Source organism: Etheostoma cragini, chromosome 20, assembly GCF_013103735.1.
Source record: "Etheostoma cragini isolate CJK2018 chromosome 20, CSU_Ecrag_1.0, whole genome shotgun sequence".
NCBI classification, from domain to species: domain Eukaryota; kingdom Metazoa; phylum Chordata; class Actinopteri; order Perciformes; family Percidae; genus Etheostoma; species Etheostoma cragini.
The window spans coordinates 22,131,263-22,148,595 of record NC_048426.1 but is presented as its reverse complement, the minus strand read 5'-3'; the positions used below and the strand labels follow the sequence as shown (position 1 = coordinate 22,148,595).

The following is a 17,333-nucleotide window of genomic DNA, read 5'->3' as shown; positions in this document are numbered from 1 at the left end:
AGTTACACCATACCATATTGTTACACCATAACCGCATGAAAGTCCTGAGGACTCCTTTAAAGGCAGTTTCTGAATATGGGCTGTGTGCAGAAACAGAGTGAAACACAGAGTCAGGCTAAATGACTTCAATCGGATTGTCAGGTGAATGCTTATCAGCTGTTAGTTAACCTTACTTTAGTGTGACATTTAGTTCTAGGCAGATAGCATACAGTGTTTGTTTTGGTTTGCTTTAGATTTTCTTCTAAATCCATTGCCTGAATATGAAAATATTAACTACCAATTAATCACAATTAATCACACACATTTTATCTATTGTAAATGTCCCTTGATTTATTTTTGTACCACTACTTTTTTTTCATTTTAATGCTCTTATCAACATGGAAAAGTGGATTGGCTCGCTTTGTGCAAATGTTTTTTATTTATTGAAAACAACATTGGCATACAGCCGACTGTAGCGTTCAATTTCACACGTAACACTCTCACTTGGAGCAAATAATCTCTCACACTCTGTAACACTGTCCATCAAGAAAAGGCTGAAAAAAATACTATGGGGGGGTAATTTGCATCAGCTGTCTGCTTAGCCATCAAGTGGCAGACAGTGGTATTTCTGACTCTCCGTGCTGCGATCATAGCTCAGTTTACAACAACCAAACACACAGATCACTTAGCTCTCTTAACAATTGTGATTGGTTTAAAGAAATGCCAATTAATCAGAGCATATTTTTCTCCCATCCCAGAATGCGCTGTGGACTAACCAGACCTTTGTCTGCAGCGCTGTGGAGGAAATTCTGGCAATTTGAGATTACATTTAACATAACACAAGTTTACGGAGCAAGATTAATAACGCGTTTAACTGACAGCACTAACTAAAAGATATTAAAAAGCTCAACTATTAACTGATGAAAAGTTAATAGTTGAGATATTTAGTAGTCTAGTTTTGAATTAGTACTGATTGTTAAAAATTAGACTGAATTAGACCAAAACTACGTCTTGAGAGACATTTATTGCAAAGTAGGTTGAAGTTATTACAGTAAGAGAGTATGAGTGTACCATTTTCAGCATGGTGTAAATCTGCAGGCAGTCGGTGTGCCAGAAATGCCCAAAAATATTACTACAAAGTCATACAGAACCATTGTAGTCTTGAGTGTGGCCTGCAGAGAAAATTACTTCTAATAATGCCTTATTATGCTGATTGTGCGCACCGTACCAGCTGAACCTGTCACAGATATTTGAATGGAATACACGTCCCTGCCCAGAGATGGTAATGAAGGTGTTGCTGTCATTTGCAGGTCTCCAACACTGCCACCCTGGAGGGCAAAGGGCAGCTCAAGTTCACCTCGGGCAAGTGGAGCCCCCACCACAGCTGCAGCCAGCTCGCCACAGCCAATGACACGGCCATACGAGGCTGGGACCTTCGCACCATGAGGTGAGTGCCGCTTTCTGGGGCAGATCTGAAATTACAATCATCCAATGCATTCTCCAAACTTATTAGTTTGATGTTATGCAAATCCCAATATTGGTACTTTAAAGGACCATCAAATACACATAAAACACCAGAGGCAAAACCAGGTTGGTTGTTGAATGTTAAGCACAGTTCACTGAAAACTGACTTTAAATTGTCTTATTTTTTAAATTCTATGCACCCATTCATGTTTTCATAAACTTTTTTGGGATTTATAGGTTCTTATTTGTAGTTTTAAATAACAACGTAATGTGCATGATTAGGAGGCAGGGAGTGTTCTCTCATGGTCAATCACGTAAAATGCAGCTTTTTGCCTTTTTGCACTTCATACAACAACTTTTTATTATTAAAAATTACATTTCAGAATGCAAGTAGCTAAATTAGTGACGTAAAAAAAAAAAAATACAAAACCGTACATTGCTACATTTTTCATCAGTTCTGTTTTTTTGTCAAGAAAATGACATAAAATGTGCTGCCTGGCATAGAGTTCTCTGTGGAAACGAGATTGACTGGCCGAGGGAATCTTGTCTTTTTATGACACATATTTTGTTTGCCTGTGTTCATTCATGAATTTAATGATGTGCAGTCCTCTCCTCAGCACATGATGAAGTGCGAGGTGGCGGAACACTAATGTTCCTGCTTGACATGGAGCATGTGTACTGCTAAACATTAACCTTGTAACTGCAGGTTATCAGCTGCCCACCTTACAACCTCTATCTGTCTGTGTGTGTGTGCATTGATTGTCTTCCCTTTTGTTTCTGAGTGAGGTCAGCAAGTGTGTACGTGTTGGCTCGGCTAGAGAAATAATAATCACTATCCATCGCAAAGAGATTGAGAGGGTGCCGGGTGATGGGGAGAGAGAGAGAGCGAGAGCGAGAATATATTTACAAGATGTGTATCTCACGCCCAGATAAGATAGTTGAAACACTGATATCACTCCCCTTCAGCCCCATAACAGATTATAGAGTTCCTGCACGCTTCATTTTAGCTGTTCTCTTCCCGCTGTGCTATTTTGAAAGATGCAACAGTGCTGATTTGGCCGTCGGCACGAAGCGATGGAGGGGGCGACAGCACAGGGCTTGTTAGCGGAGACAACCGTGTCATCTCTGATATCACATTCTACAGAAATATATCTTATGCATTATTTCATACCTATTTACCCCAAATTGAGTTGGTATCTTTGGATAGGTTGAGATCTAGGCTAATATTTAAAATGAACTTCTGTGGGATTGAACACATTTTGTTTGACTTGTCCATCAACGAATCATTGCTTTAAGGGGTAGATAGCTATACATTTAGCTAAGACCCAAAAAATAAAATAAAAAATAAATACTCAAAGGGCACTCAGAGAATGCAGACCTCCGCCAAGCCGTGTCCTGTCTCTGTGAATTTCCCCTGTCCTGAACTCATTATCAGATTATTCCGACGCAACATGAATGCAGCACAAACGCCCTGGCTCACAATCTTGACTGCCTAACTCCAGAACACACTGTAAAAAAACGCGGGCTCGGTAGACAGCCCAGGGTCTACAAACGGCAACAAAAACTAACTGTGGCAACCTGCATGTCAAATTACTAATAACAATAATTGCCTTTATGTATTTACCACATTTCAAAAGCGTTTGTGAGTAAGCGTCTATGTCAGTGGGGATCTCGGGCCCCGTTAAAGGCGTTATACAATAGCCGCAGCAAAGCTGGTGCCCTCAAATGTGACGTCACCGGATCGCCGTACCTATTTATAGCCGCTGTCACTCCTCAATGTAAATCGAGTGCAGTTTAAATCGCGTTTGCGTCACTTTGCGACGCGTGAACATGTGAGTTGCGCATGTGTCACTTTGTGACAAGTAGAATACAAAATGAGTGATGTGATTGGATGACCTATTTCATCGGATCAAGCCTTTCAATCCACCATAAAAGAACTCATCTTAACCCAGTGAGTTTACCAGAGAGACCAGCAGTCTCTCTGAGAGTCCTGGCATCCGGTTACCCTCGAGCACGTTCAGGCTTCCTGTTTCTACTTATCCATAGAGTGGTGCGCGCCCTCCTGACACACACTCAAAATCCTGGCACGCCAGTGAGATCTACATAATTTTGATGTCACATTGGCACGCACACGCGCGAGCATGTGTAGTAATACACTAATTACTAATTAAATAGACAGCTACTCATTTTGGGAGTAAGGATTGAATCACTGGGTCGAACGTAGCCCAGTCCTGCACTAGCTCGTCTTCTGTAAAGCTTCAGGCAGTCCTCAAAGCTGAATATAGTGTGCTGCAGAAATGTGTGTTTGTGTTTGTGTGTGTGTGTGTGTGTGGGTGTGCGTGTGTGTGTGTGTGCGTGTGTATGTACAGTACATTGGTGCGCAAGTGTGAAGAGGTAAGAGTGGAAAACTTGCAAGTGTGAATGAGCTCTCTGTGTGTGTGTGTGTGTGTGTGTGTGTGTGTGTTTGAGTAAATGACTTGCATGTGACAAGTGACTGTGTGCTCGCCTGTGTTTGCTCTTCGCTATGTACCATTCTGTGTGTGTGGGTGTGCATGTGTGATCGTTTGTGTGTGTGTGCACACGCAAGTGTGAAGTGATACGAGTGGAGAACTTGCTAGTGTGAATGAGAGGTGTGTGTGTGTTTGTGCGTTTGTTTGTGTGTGTGTGTGTGTGTGTCCAGTTGGTGTGGCAGCTGTGTGATGGCAGCCTCCCAGCACGCTCCACTGCCTCCTCAGACGACCTCTGAGGTGTGCCCTCACACACACACACACACACACACACACACACACACACACACACACACACCAAAGCACACATGAAGGTACACGCACACAGAAAACACACTCTTGTCTTCTTTCTTCCCCCTCCTCCCCCATATTCCCGAGGCTTGTCACCCACTCTGCCAGCCCAATCACGGCTGCCCTGCTCTGAAATAAGGACAGGGAGAACAGCCCAGCAGTGAAGCAGCCGCCTCTAGTTAGTCATCTAAAACCCTGGAGAGGAGCACGGTATCTAAAACACCCCGTCTCCCAGACACACAGTGCTCTAAAAATAAATACAAAGATAAGACTGCTTATAAAACATATATGGGAATATCCTGTTCTAGTTTGTTCTGATGTAATATGCAGCATTATGTAAATTATGAAATATTACACTCCGATATACACTACCGACAGATAGTGGTGTTTAATGCAAAAACCTGACACATTGTCACTTGTTCTCAGCCTCAGTCTTAGTCTTTTTCATTATATCTTTGCTTTTTTTACATTACCCTGTTCTAAAGGGCTGCTGTTGTGATTTTTAGGTGAAATCTTTTTTATTACTGTAGTTGTAAAGGTTAAATTTCACTTAGACCATAGATTTTCAGAAGGTGTTTGGCAGCATTTTAAAGAGTTTACTAAAAAGAAACTATACAAGGAATATGGGGGCTGTAACAAATGTATAAATATCACACGATAATGATTAAATATACAACAGATCGATGATCGATGTGATTGAGGAATTGAAACCTCAGAGCTTCCAGTTGGGACAAGTACTTGGGGTTATTGTTTGTTACATAATTCATCTTCGTCTTGTAGTGGAACGTTAACGTACAGTGAATGTGTTTACCGAACTGTGAATAAATGGAACAACCAATCCAAAGTTATTAAGCACACTGGACATTAGTTCATTCTCACTATTATTTTGACCATGTGTGCAAGTATGAAGTATGAAGTATGAAGTGTGTGTGTGTGTGTGTGTGTGTGTGTGTGTGGCCTTATGCATTTTTCTTTTTCAAAGGTGCTCTAAGCGGTGTTGGGTGACGTTACTTCTTGTTGACGTTCTAAGTATTTTCAAACAAAACGAGACTAGCTTGCCTCTCCCTCCTCCTCATGCTCTCCCCCCCCCCACCACCACTGGAACACTGTGTGTGTATGCTTTGTGGTGCAGGTGGGCGCAGTTAGTTTCTATTGCCATTGTAGACCCTGGGCTGTCTACAGAGACCGAGTTTTTTTACAGTGTGTTCTGGAGAAAGGCTGCTTGCGGATAGTGAGGTCTGTGAAATATGTGCGGTGGGCTAATCAGAGTTTTATGGTGTTGTTGTATTGGCAACTTTATCTTTAAATTTGGTCAAAAAACATAAATCTCTCCCTGTCCCTCCCTCTCGGTCAGTTGCCTAATAGATCGCGGCGTATCTGAGTGTGTGTACGTGTTTCAAGGGAAACTCTAAATTTCAGAGCCCCCTCACCGAAAAGTTGAGCAACCCCATAGCGCCGGCAAAATAAATATATCTGGCGCCGCCAGTGGGCATTATCAGCGTCTTGGGTGATCCAATCACAAATGGACACGTTAGAGGGCCGCCTACTCAGCTGACGTGCTCTGCATAAGCGGAGAATTTACTCATTTGCTGGCTTTGTCCACAGATTTTTGAAAAGCCCCAGATATAAATTACAAGTGCGTCAAAACAAAGTATTTCCATTACAGTAACACAGAGAAATCACTGTGAATCTTGTGTTTTGGTTGGTATTATCATCTTGTCGGTGATGTGTCTGTGTTTTTGCTCCGGTGCTCTACGCAGATCTGACCCCTGCCCGCCCGCCTGTCCTCACCCCCGGCTCTCTGAGCTAAGACCCCCGCTGTTGCCTGGCAAAGGCAGCGGTGTCGGCGGCACGGAGGTCCCCTGGGACAATAAACTTATATATTTTTGGTTCATAAAATATATCCAAAGTTAGGGGTTAGGATATTACTTCAGACATTTGGAGACCCATTCTAATGCTAAATGTGAACTAACATACGTAGTGTTGTCCACTTGTGATCGGATCACACCAGACAGGTCTGAACATCTGAACAGGGCATTTATGACTTTTCTCAGACGTTTTAGCTGTACACTTTATTAGGGACACCGGTACAATCCAATGTTATTCAATACACAGCTCTGCCACAGTATACCTTTTATGAATTTGTCATATCTGTAAATTCAATGATTTGATTGTTACTCAATTGAATTGTATGTGTATTATTATACCGTAGGTAAAAGTGGTGTTGTACTGGACTATATTATTATTTTTATCATTATTATTATTATCATTATTATATTTTTGTTTTTTCTCATTTAGATACATGAGGGTTGCAGAGAAAGACCTCAATATAATGCAGTCAATTATAACACCATCACTAACTAATAATTAAATGAACAGCACTATGGCATCATAAAGTAGAATTTAATGCAGAACAGCTGCATTAGATTTTACAGATGCACCTAATAAAGTGGCCATTAAGGGTCTGTTTTTGTTAGATTTAGATATTTAAAGTCAATGAATGTGCATCAGGGCTGCACATGGGCAGTGCACATGGTTAAACAAAGGCAGTGATAACAAGTAGTTTAACTACTTACATGATTAAATACTTGAATGGATTTTGTCTGCCACAGCCGCTGACTCTGTGGATTTTATGACTACTGACCAGATTTATCTAAGCAGGCTAAGTCCAAATATTCTTCTGACAGTGGGTGTGGGCTGGTCTCACCACTGTCCACTAGGAAATACATCTACTTGCCGTTATTGACATGACTGGTATTGGAATGGCTCTTTCTTCTAACATCTCGTCCTTTTGTGATGCAAAACAATATTGAATTCATGTCGTATTTTTGATGCGACAATTTCTTGAGAAAATGCCACAAAAAAAAGGCATAATCTTCCCTTTGATACAGTTGCAGACCCACTGTCATTCAGAATTAATTTTGGAGTGATGTAGCCTTGTCAGTCGTACTGTTTGGCCATTGACAACAAAAGGTTTGGTTAGCTGACAAGAAAAAGTTAGAAAATCTGAACTTTTTAAGGGACCATGAAGGTCAGATACAATTATACAGAATGTCAGTCATACTGACGTTTAGAATGTAAAGCACGCATGGATACATTAACGTAAATGTGTACTATACTGTAGTAACAATTCTATATAACTGTGGGGAATCAACTGGGGTGCGTTGAGCCTTTGAAAATGTTAGGGTAGCTAAAAGGCATGTAGTACTACTAGCCACTGTGTGTGTGTGTGTGTGTGTGTGTGTGTGTGTGTGTGTGTGTGTGTGTGTGTGTGTGTGTGTGTGTGTGTGTGTGTGTGTGTGTGTCTGTATGAGACATGCCTGTCACTGGAGATGTTCTTCCACTGCGTCTCCCCTGAATTCCCTCTTGGATCGACAGTCCACAGTGAGGGGCAAGACACACACACACACACACACGCACACACACGCACACACACACACACACACACACACACACACACACACACACACAGCTTTGAAATAGCTGTCACGCTTGCGGCCATACCATGCACTGTGGGGTGCATACTGAAAAGCAGTGCAGTGCTGCAGTGAAGCATGGACTCTCTCCACCTCCTCTGTGCTGTGTATCTGTGTGAGTGTGAGCAAGAGAGAGGCCAGCGAAGAGCAAGAGAAGGAGAGAAGGGGCACTGTCAACAGATATGGAAAGAGAGAGAGCGTAAAAGAAGGTGAAATGATTGACACTGGTGCTATTTGCTCCTTCACAGTCCAGGTTAAAAGCCAGCTGTCTGCTGGTACAAAGACAAGTACTAGACAGCATCCAAACCCGTCTTCCACACAGACAACAGAGGTTCCTCTTCACACAGCACACCCCCTGACCAAAAACAGCCTTTTCATTCCACCTGTTCAACAGATTTGGCAGTGCTTCAGCGTGCCATAATGATAGGCTACCCAAGGTAACCCATTATTCAAAAGCCTCTGTCATATTTTATTCACATATTCAAATATAGCACCATTATGCAAAACATGTTGCTTATTACGAGTATCGTATATCACATTCTCATACGAGCCAATATGCAAAAGATGTCAGCTGTTTTTGAAAAAGTGGTATTCCATATGCCGCTGTTGATTTGAGGGTAACCTTTTGAACCCGGCTACTGTCAAATCGATCATCGGTAACCTTTTCATATGCTCCAAGTTCCCCCCCGCCCCTCTCCACCCTCCCCAGCAGACATGAACCAGACATCATACTGTAACTCTCATAATGGTATTTTCATGACCTTATGCAAACCTTGAAATTAAAGAATAAAAATGAACCAAAATACCTTTAGATTTGTGACACATGCCCACCACCTCTCTTAGTTACTGTTGCTACGGCTGTCAAGCTTTCTATTCCCGTATGATAAAATGTATGATTAATAACAGTTTAATGGTGCAGATTTACCACCCGAAATTCTTAGTGATTTTTCAAACCGTGACTACTTTATTTCCGACAGAGGTAAACAAAAGCGGTCTGCCATACATTATATTGTGCTAAAACCTTTCTATCCTTAGAGAAAATGTAAGATCACACTGTTATGTTCGTCTAACATAACCCTGTTTGGCTGCTTAGCTGACACAGTTGTTCTTTTTATGTAGTTTGTGTATGTGTCACTGGACACACAAAGTAACACCCCAAATCCCAGAATAAGTTTTTTTTTATTTTTCATAATATGGGCACTTTAACATTCACGCGGGGTTTGCTGGAATGTGAATTTCCCCCGGTCCAGTGAAAAGCAGGATGCAGGGTAGAGGCGTGCAGGAGGCAGGACATGTCGCTGATTACACTGCGGCCACATAGCCGGTGTGTAATTTGGTCATGAACAACACAAGTCTCTTGCAGTTCCTTGAATTTCATCCAATTTCATACCATACCGCCAAAAGTTCCTCAATTTTGTTGTCCTTCCAGTTAGACATTTCAATTGCCTTCATCCTGTAAATCACCCTACTTCTTCACCCTTGGGTGTGTGTTTGCTTCTGGTTTCACGCCAGTCCCATGATAGGAACGTCATCAACACCTGAACACACCTCCCTGTAAGACCAGCACACTCAAGGGCCCAGGTGCATTTTTTATTTAAACGACGTGGGCGCCGGACGGGAAACTGACAACTGCGTCGGTCTTAAAATGGCAAAGGCACTTATATCGGGCATTGCTCTGCCCTTGGTGCAGGACAGGGCCCAAAGGCTCAATCAGACATTACATGGACTTTCCACTCGAGACCCAGCAGGGTAAAGTCCGTTAAATGTCTGATCCATTGATTCAGACATTTGCATTCTTACACACAACTCTTCTGGGTAATATCTCAACAGTTTCAAGGTTTGCAGTGCATGTGTGAAAGGGGCTTGACTGTGTAATCCGTTATTTACAATTTTGTTCTTGTGTTTGAAGTTTTGAAAACAAAGACACCACTCTTAAAACTTCAATGTATGTAGAAACCCAAAGCTTGACATACTTGCCATGCATAGAGTTGCTTAACTATGTTTGGACAATAGCTTAAGGTTTTTTTTATAAGACTAAGATGTATCACATTGAGATATATTGATACTTAATGACTTGTAATGGTGTGATTGCTACAGTGTTCTTGACAAGTACTGAATTCAGACATCTTTAATTATAATAACATGAAGTTCAGGGGATGTAGTATTATTGTTTGCTGGTTTATACTTGAGTCAGTTGTGATATTAGTTTTTCTCTCATCGACTTTTATGAGCACTTCATACTATCTATCAATATCCCCCCAATCATTTAGGCTGCTTGGTGTAATGATCCCTTACTTTTGTGCATGGGAAGGCTCTTCCCCTTTCTTTTTCTCTCCCTCCTTTCTACTCTCCCTCCCTCTACCTGCCTCTCTTTCTCCCATCTTTCTTTCTCTGCCAGCTCCATCTTAAAGCCAGGCTTTAATTTTGATCAGCGATGAAATGATTGCGCTCCTCTTTCGATTTTTCATCCCTTCCCCTCCCTCCCCACAGCAGTTGTCATAGAAACAGAGGTGTGTGTGTGTGTGTTTATGCGTGTGTGTGTGACTGTGAGCGTCTGTGTTCCAGTCGATCCCTTCAGCAGAGAGATTTATCACCCAGGCTAAGCCAGGAGAGAGAGAGAAAGAGAGTGTCTGTGTGTGTGTGTGTGTGTGTGTGTGTGTGTGTGTGTGTATGTGTGTGTGTGTGTGTGTGTGTGTGTCTGTCTACCGTTGTTGCATCCCTCTTACACTCCTAAATCTTCTTCTGTATTTACACTTATAACAGTATTTTAGGCGGTGAGTTTTCCCAGTTTTATGTTTTTATCTGTGTGCGCCTAACAGTGTGTGTAATAGGTCCCTTGTCCCCTCATCAACCCCCCATGCCCTCCACCCCTCCCCATCACACACACTCACACACATTCAGCCTATCTGGCTGGATGACTTGAGAATGAGTGTGTTTGGTGGCTTAGGCCAGCCACAACTCTAATCCTCTGCTCTCATACAAACACAAACACACCAGCACACATACAAAAAGTCCCAGGTCTCTCCACTATTAGCCAGGGCTGGGGGAAGTGTATGTGTGTCTGTGTGTGTGTGTGTGTGTGTGTGTGTGTGTGTGTGTGTGTGTGTGTGTGTGTGTGTGTGTGTGTGTGTGTGTGTGTGTGTGTGTGTGTGTGTGTGTGTGTGTGTGTGTGTGTGTGTGTGTGTGTGTGTGTGCGTGTTTGTGTGTGCGTGTGTGTGGAGGGGATTGCTCTGAGACACCAGAGAGGGAAAGAGCGAAACTAACCCAATTTCCTGCTCCATTTCCTTTTCACGCGGCGGGCGCGTCCCATTCCGCGACGGGCCGGGTTGAACAGCAGCCACCCTGCAGCCCGGGGTCACACCTTTTACCTCGGAGTCACACACAAGAGAGGGAGGGAGCACTGTAAATAAATCATGTGCTCCAAAATTACACACAAAACTGCTATTTTGAGGGAAATTGAAGTTCACCAGAAGTTCTAAGTCGACTGATATTCATTCTTCTATCTTCCGTAAAAATATGTTCCATCAAACCTGTGGTAATGCTTAGGAAAAAGCAACTGTATAATAATTGTAAATATGAATTGTTGGCAAGTTGGGAATTATGGATAGCATCCTTTTTTGTAGTTTTGTGTTGTAATATTGATACATATTTCGGGATGTAGAAACATTTTTGGAATATCAATTGAGAAACCTTCAGCAGAGACAGTCATCACTACTGGATGTTGGTGTTAAACTACAGAAGCACACTGGTCACTGTGATGTTTAAAGGGGAATTTAGGTAGGTAAATCCTATAGGGCAAATAGGCACCATCAATGTACGTCCTGTTTTTGCCACTGAAATGCTCAGATTGTTATTCTTAGTGTGGACAACATTATGAAAAGGATCCCTACAGAGACCTGCCTTTGTGTAACAGAGTAATATCCACTTTGTTTAACCAGACACAGCCCTGAAATCGCCTTCACCAGACTCACCAGACTTCATGTTATGAAAAAAACAACCTTATATAGATAGAAAACTGTCAGAGGGCGCCCGGAAAGCACAGTTGGTAGAGCGTGCGCCCATATACGGAGGTTTACTCCTCAACGCAGCTGGCCCAGGTTTGACTCCAAGCTGCAGCCCTTTGCTGCATGTCGTTCCCCCTCTCCCTCTCTCTCCACCTTCATGTCTTCAGCTGTCCTTTCCATAAAGGCCGAAAAATGCCCAAAAAATAATCTTTAAAAAAAAGACATCAATCAAACAGTGACTTGGAACACAAGTGCCATATGGGAATATTCCTGGGCTCTCAAAACTACACCACCACCCTTAAACATGGGATTTAGGACTTTGTGCTTGCTTTTTTTTCATTGAGAATGCACTACATAAATTGGTATTAAGTAAGCATCTGGGACACAGCTCATGTTCTAATTCGCCCACGGGGGATCAATAAACAGTATAAATTATTAAATTATAGATAAATTATGTTTGGAAATACTTAGACAACATGTTGAAGTAGAAGGCCACACAGAGAGCCCAGACCATGCCCTAAAGCTCAGATCCGGACTGTTCCCTTCATCCTGCTCCCGCCTTTGGTTTTTTTTAAATTCATGGTTTGGTAAAACATCAGTAAAAGTTCATGCGGAGAGTGGTTCTTCACTGAGATGAGCACAAAGGACATATACATGCTAATAAGCTCAAACCAGATATACATTTATGTACACTCACTTGTGCAGAATAAGTCATTTAGAACATGCATGTTTGCTCAATATGTGCTCCATGAAAAATGGGTGTTTTCTTTAGTGAAAGTTGGTGGAAGTCATTTGACATTGTCTGTCAAGCTCCATATGCTAACACCAACGACACGGTCCAGTGGCAGTGACAGCATGTACACACACACACACATACACACTCACACACACAAAGAGTCACACAAAGTCCCTGAGTTGTCTTGACCTAATTGAAGCCCAGCGGTCTGCCTGAGGTCATTCTCTTTTACCTCCTTTATTTTAATGAGATTTTTAATTAGCATGTTAATTGCCTAACGTGATCAGCGGGGTGACTAGCTAGCTGGCTAGCTGCTGTTGGCATCCAGCTGGGCCATAACACTGACGCTTTCCACTCTGCTGAACAAAACCGTGCCTAGCTGAGCTTTGCTAGGCTAGCCTGGAGAGCAAATGGTGTTAAAAGAAAAAGAAGTACTGATTTTATTTTGCTTGTATGGCGGAGGCAGAGCTCTAGATCTAATTAATTACCAGTTTATTCAAATGGGTTTCCATTCTCTGGTACCAAGTTGATTTGCTGCCTTTTTCTTTCATTTAGAAAATAGTTGCAGGAGGCTACAAAGGCAGCTTACTAACATTAGCAACAGGACCTAAACATGTTCCTGTCCACCTAGTAACTTTACTACACACACATATAGAAGGGCTGCTTATGAAGAAATAGGATTAATTTCGTAGTCCTTAATTTGTTTTTTGATTCTGTATATAGACAAATCCAGATTGAAGGCAGACGTAGGCCTCCATTACTGTGGTGGCATCTTGCTGGCCAATTACAGATCTAGGGCCCCTGTGTATAATCTAAAACACTGAGTAGGGGTAGTAGTTGCATGTCAACGTGGACCGAGCAGGGACAGCTTAAAGTCTGATTTATGGTTATAAGGAGTCGCCACGTGGAGCTCTCACCCTAGCCTATGTACATGGCCTGAAGTTTATACTTGTGTGTTAGTGTGTGTGTCGATCTCTTTAAGAGAATGGCAGGGCCGGCATGTGTCTGTGTGTGTGTGTGTGTGTGTGTGTGTGTGTGTGTGTGTGTGTGTGTATAGTGTGTGGAAAATGTCCCTTTCGCTTAATTTAATTTTAAGTTTTTTGTTTATTAATCCCCAGTGGGGAAATTACAATTTACACTCTTTGTACACACTTTGTTAGTAATCACAAACAGGCCTGAAATACACACACGCTCAGGACCTATACATGCACTAATGGAGAGATGTCAGAGTGAGTGGGCTGCCAGCTGGACCAGCGCCCTGAGTGGTTGGGGGGGGTACAGTGCCTTGCTCAAGGGCAGCTGGCAGTGCCCAAGAGGTGAAGTGGCATCTCTCCAGCCACCAATCCACACTCCCTACTTTTCGGTCCATATGGGGACCCAGTGACCCTGCGGTTCCCAACCCAACTCCCTACGGACTGAGCTACTGCCACCCCAATGAAGTTTTACATCTTGATTGGAATTTAAATAAAATCATGGTGGATTGAAAGATTCATCATTTACAACCATTATCTAGCAAGTAATGCCAGCAAGTTACACAACACTTTTACATCCCCACTGTGAAGGTTGGACTAAAATGTTTTAGTTGTTTTTCAAAGCCTGTCATATCCAATTTCACACTAGTGTTTTTGGAATGAATAACTTCTACATTCACACAGATCCCCTACCTGTCGTAGAAGGCGATTTAGGACCATGATTAAACCACGTGTCCAAACTTTCACTTGGGCTCTTATTTTTATCTGTTTTAGTCTGTAACTTTTATTTTATTTTGGTAACTATACTTCCCAGTATGAAGTAGAATTTGTTGAAAATAACCATTACCAAAGCTACATTTGGCTCTTTAAACCATGGCAATACATAAAGAAAAGTCATGGTTGGAAGGTCAGGGGAGGAAGTATAAAAGAGGAAGCCTTAGTATCTTTTGAAGTATGTATTTAAGGAGAGTGCAGAGGAAAATGTATAGCAGATGAAAGGACGTGTCGCCGGAAAGATGAAAAGTCACACAATGCACAGAGCGCCCTCTCTTCCTCTCCTTCTGCTAACTTCACTCTAGCAGCAACTCAAGGCTGTGCCGTTATGAGGCTTGCCTTTATAATTTACCACCGCCGGAGTCGGCTTCTTTATTGAGCCTGGCCTTCGCTGGCAGACACCGAGGAGCCTTTGATTTAGCCTGGGAATCAGTCTCTTTCTCTCTCTCTCTCTCTCTCTCTCTCTCTCTCTCTCTCTCTCTCTCTCTCTCTCTCTCTCTCTCTCTCTCTCTCTCATATCTTCTTTTGTTGTTCTGTCACACACACCCCTCTCTCTCTATTTCTCCCTCCCTCTAAAATTCAAAAATGCTATATTGGTATGAATGTCAGGAAAACAATATTGCCAAAGTGTCAAGAAAAATTCAATTCAATAATAATTATATGATAAAAAGACATACATACTGCACAGAAAAGATGTGTGTGTTTAAAGAAATAAGAAAAACAGCACATTAAAAACATGAAGTAGAGGAGTAGATGAGCAGGTAAGAGTGAGCTGTTAGGAGATTAACTACAGATATTATGTGTTGTGCTTTTAGGCTGCGCTCTCTCTCTCTCTCTCTCTCTCTCTCACTCTGTCTCTCATATGAGTTCTCTCCTTGGCTGCTTCCTCTCATTCTTTGCCCTTCGTTTTCCTCCCCTCATCCGTCTTCCTTTGCATACCTCCTGTCTTTTACCTTCTTTCTAATCCCCTCTCTCTTCTTTTTTCTCTCTCTCTCCCCCTCTCCAGTCAGATCTACTGCATAGAGAATGCCCATGGCCAGCTGGTGCGTGACCTGGACTTCAACCCCAACCGCCAGTACTATCTGGCCAGCTGCGGAGACGACTGTAAGGTCAAGTTCTGGGACGTGCGCAACGTCCAGGAGCCCGTCAAAACCCTGGAGGAGCACTCACACTGGTGGGTGCATTGGTGGGGGCCGGGGTGTCGGACCAGGGGTGGAAACGGGTAACCAGGGCTCTCATGTGAGGAGTACCAAAAAAAGATGCTGTGAACATGAGGAGGGGTCGGCAAAGAATGCCTTTCTTCAGGGCTACACCCCTTGGTGGGGGTGTCCAGAAAAGGTTTAGGCAGGGGTGGGAGGTGGAAGGGGTACTGTCCATGAACTAGGGCTTGGCAACATATCAATATTATATCGATATCAACATATGAGGCTGCATTAGAAGCAGTTAGTCATTGGACCGTAGTACAGCCTTTTTGAAGGTCAGTGAGCCTTTTGGTAGCTGGTACAATATTACATTCAATTTATATAATTGAATATTAGCTTCCTTAATTTAAGTTTTTTTCTTCTTCTCTGGGACATAATGCAGGGAGGGATAATTGGAAATGTTAAATGTCCCATGAAATGGTATCTTCTAATCACTTTTTCACTTTTACTTTTTTAATGTGTAAACGAAGTAAGGGGACAGCGACACTTGTTGTCCAGTAGCTGAAATCAAACCCTGGGCAAATTTAATAATAATAATAATAACAATAATAAAAATAAATTGAATTTGTATAGTGCTTTTCAGGGACCCGAAGTCAAAGTAATGCAATGCACTGTTGATACTCTTAACTTGATTTCTTAAACTTTAAGTACACAGTCTTGAAACTTAGTCTTGTAAATATCTCTCCCTTAAAATTGGCAGATTCTGTCTACTGCACGGATCTTTTCTGCACACAGGGTTAAGCAAGAAAATCTAATTCAAAAATGAAATCAGCTGATCAAATAATTTACAGTGGAACTTCAATATAATGGAACATTATGCTTGTACGACACGAGTGCTAGATTCAATTCCATTCACCCCCATTCTATTGTATTGGGGTAGATACAAAGTTGGATATCTTAAAATCAGGCCTAATTTTTTTTTTAAACCATGTACATTGCTAAATGCCATAGGGGTAAAAGATCAAATTTTAATTTGGGTGTACTAAGTGGGGAAAAGTCTTATTAATGAATGACCTCATGATAGAAGTGTCAGGGCTGGATTTTAGGGATTTTCATATAAATCTACCAGGAAACCACTCTCTCTTTTGTTTATATTGTTCAAATTTCAAAGTTTCTCCACAGCTAAATGAACTTATGTTTTGGACACTAAAATTGATTCACAAGAAATATTACAGAAATAGGTTAAGAAAAATGGCACATTGTACAACTTGATGTGCGGGGAAAAAGTCTTACCTGTGTCTAATACAATAGTACTGTATTTGTATAATGGAGAAAAAAAGCCTTATTATTCAAGAACATTTAGTAAAACTCGCTAACAACAATGATAATCATGATGATAACTCCTTCGCTCCGCTGGGTTTATTAATGGCTTTATCTCCTAACTAATGAAATGCCCTAACTACTGCTGGTGCAATTCAAGGTAGTTTTACACTAATTACTAATTAAATAGGCAGCTCCTCATTTTGTGAGTAAGGGTTGAATCACTAGGTCGAATGCAGACCAGTCCTGCACTAGCTCGTCTTCTGTGAAGCTTCAAGCAGTCCTCAGAGCTGAATATAGTGTGCTGCAGGTGTGTGTGTGTGTGTGTGTGTGTGTGTACGCACGCATATGGGAGACACTCTCTCTCCTGTGTGAGCTGAATAGATGATCACTGTCTGCGAGCCAAACTGGGCTACTGCTGCAGCACACCAAAATCTCACCTGATAGAGGCAGACACACACACACACAGGAACACAGGCACATCCACAAGCATATGCCTTTGCACACACACAAGAGCAGTGGGCGTTATCTCAAAAAGAAAGATAGACTTGACAAACATATCCATAACTGTAGATAGCTGCAGATGGGATCTCTTTAGATAGGGTGTGTGTGTGTGTGTGTGTGTGTGTGTGTGTGTGTGTGTGTGTGTGTGTGTGTGTGTGTGTGTGT

General features: G+C 42.1%; 1 protein-coding gene across 1 annotated transcript in view; it reads left to right on the top strand.

Moving 5' to 3' along the window:
• The window catches only part of eipr1 (EARP complex and GARP complex interacting protein 1), a 46,921-nt gene that overhangs the window by 24,105 nt on the left and 5,483 nt on the right, over positions 1-17,333 (top strand). Inside the window, exons 6-7 of the mRNA XM_034859165.1 lie at positions 1,290-1,426; positions 15,209-15,424. Coding sequence (XP_034715056.1) covers positions 1,290-1,426; positions 15,209-15,424 — 353 coding nt within the window. The remainder of the gene's footprint in view (positions 1-1,289; positions 1,427-15,208; positions 15,425-17,333) is intronic.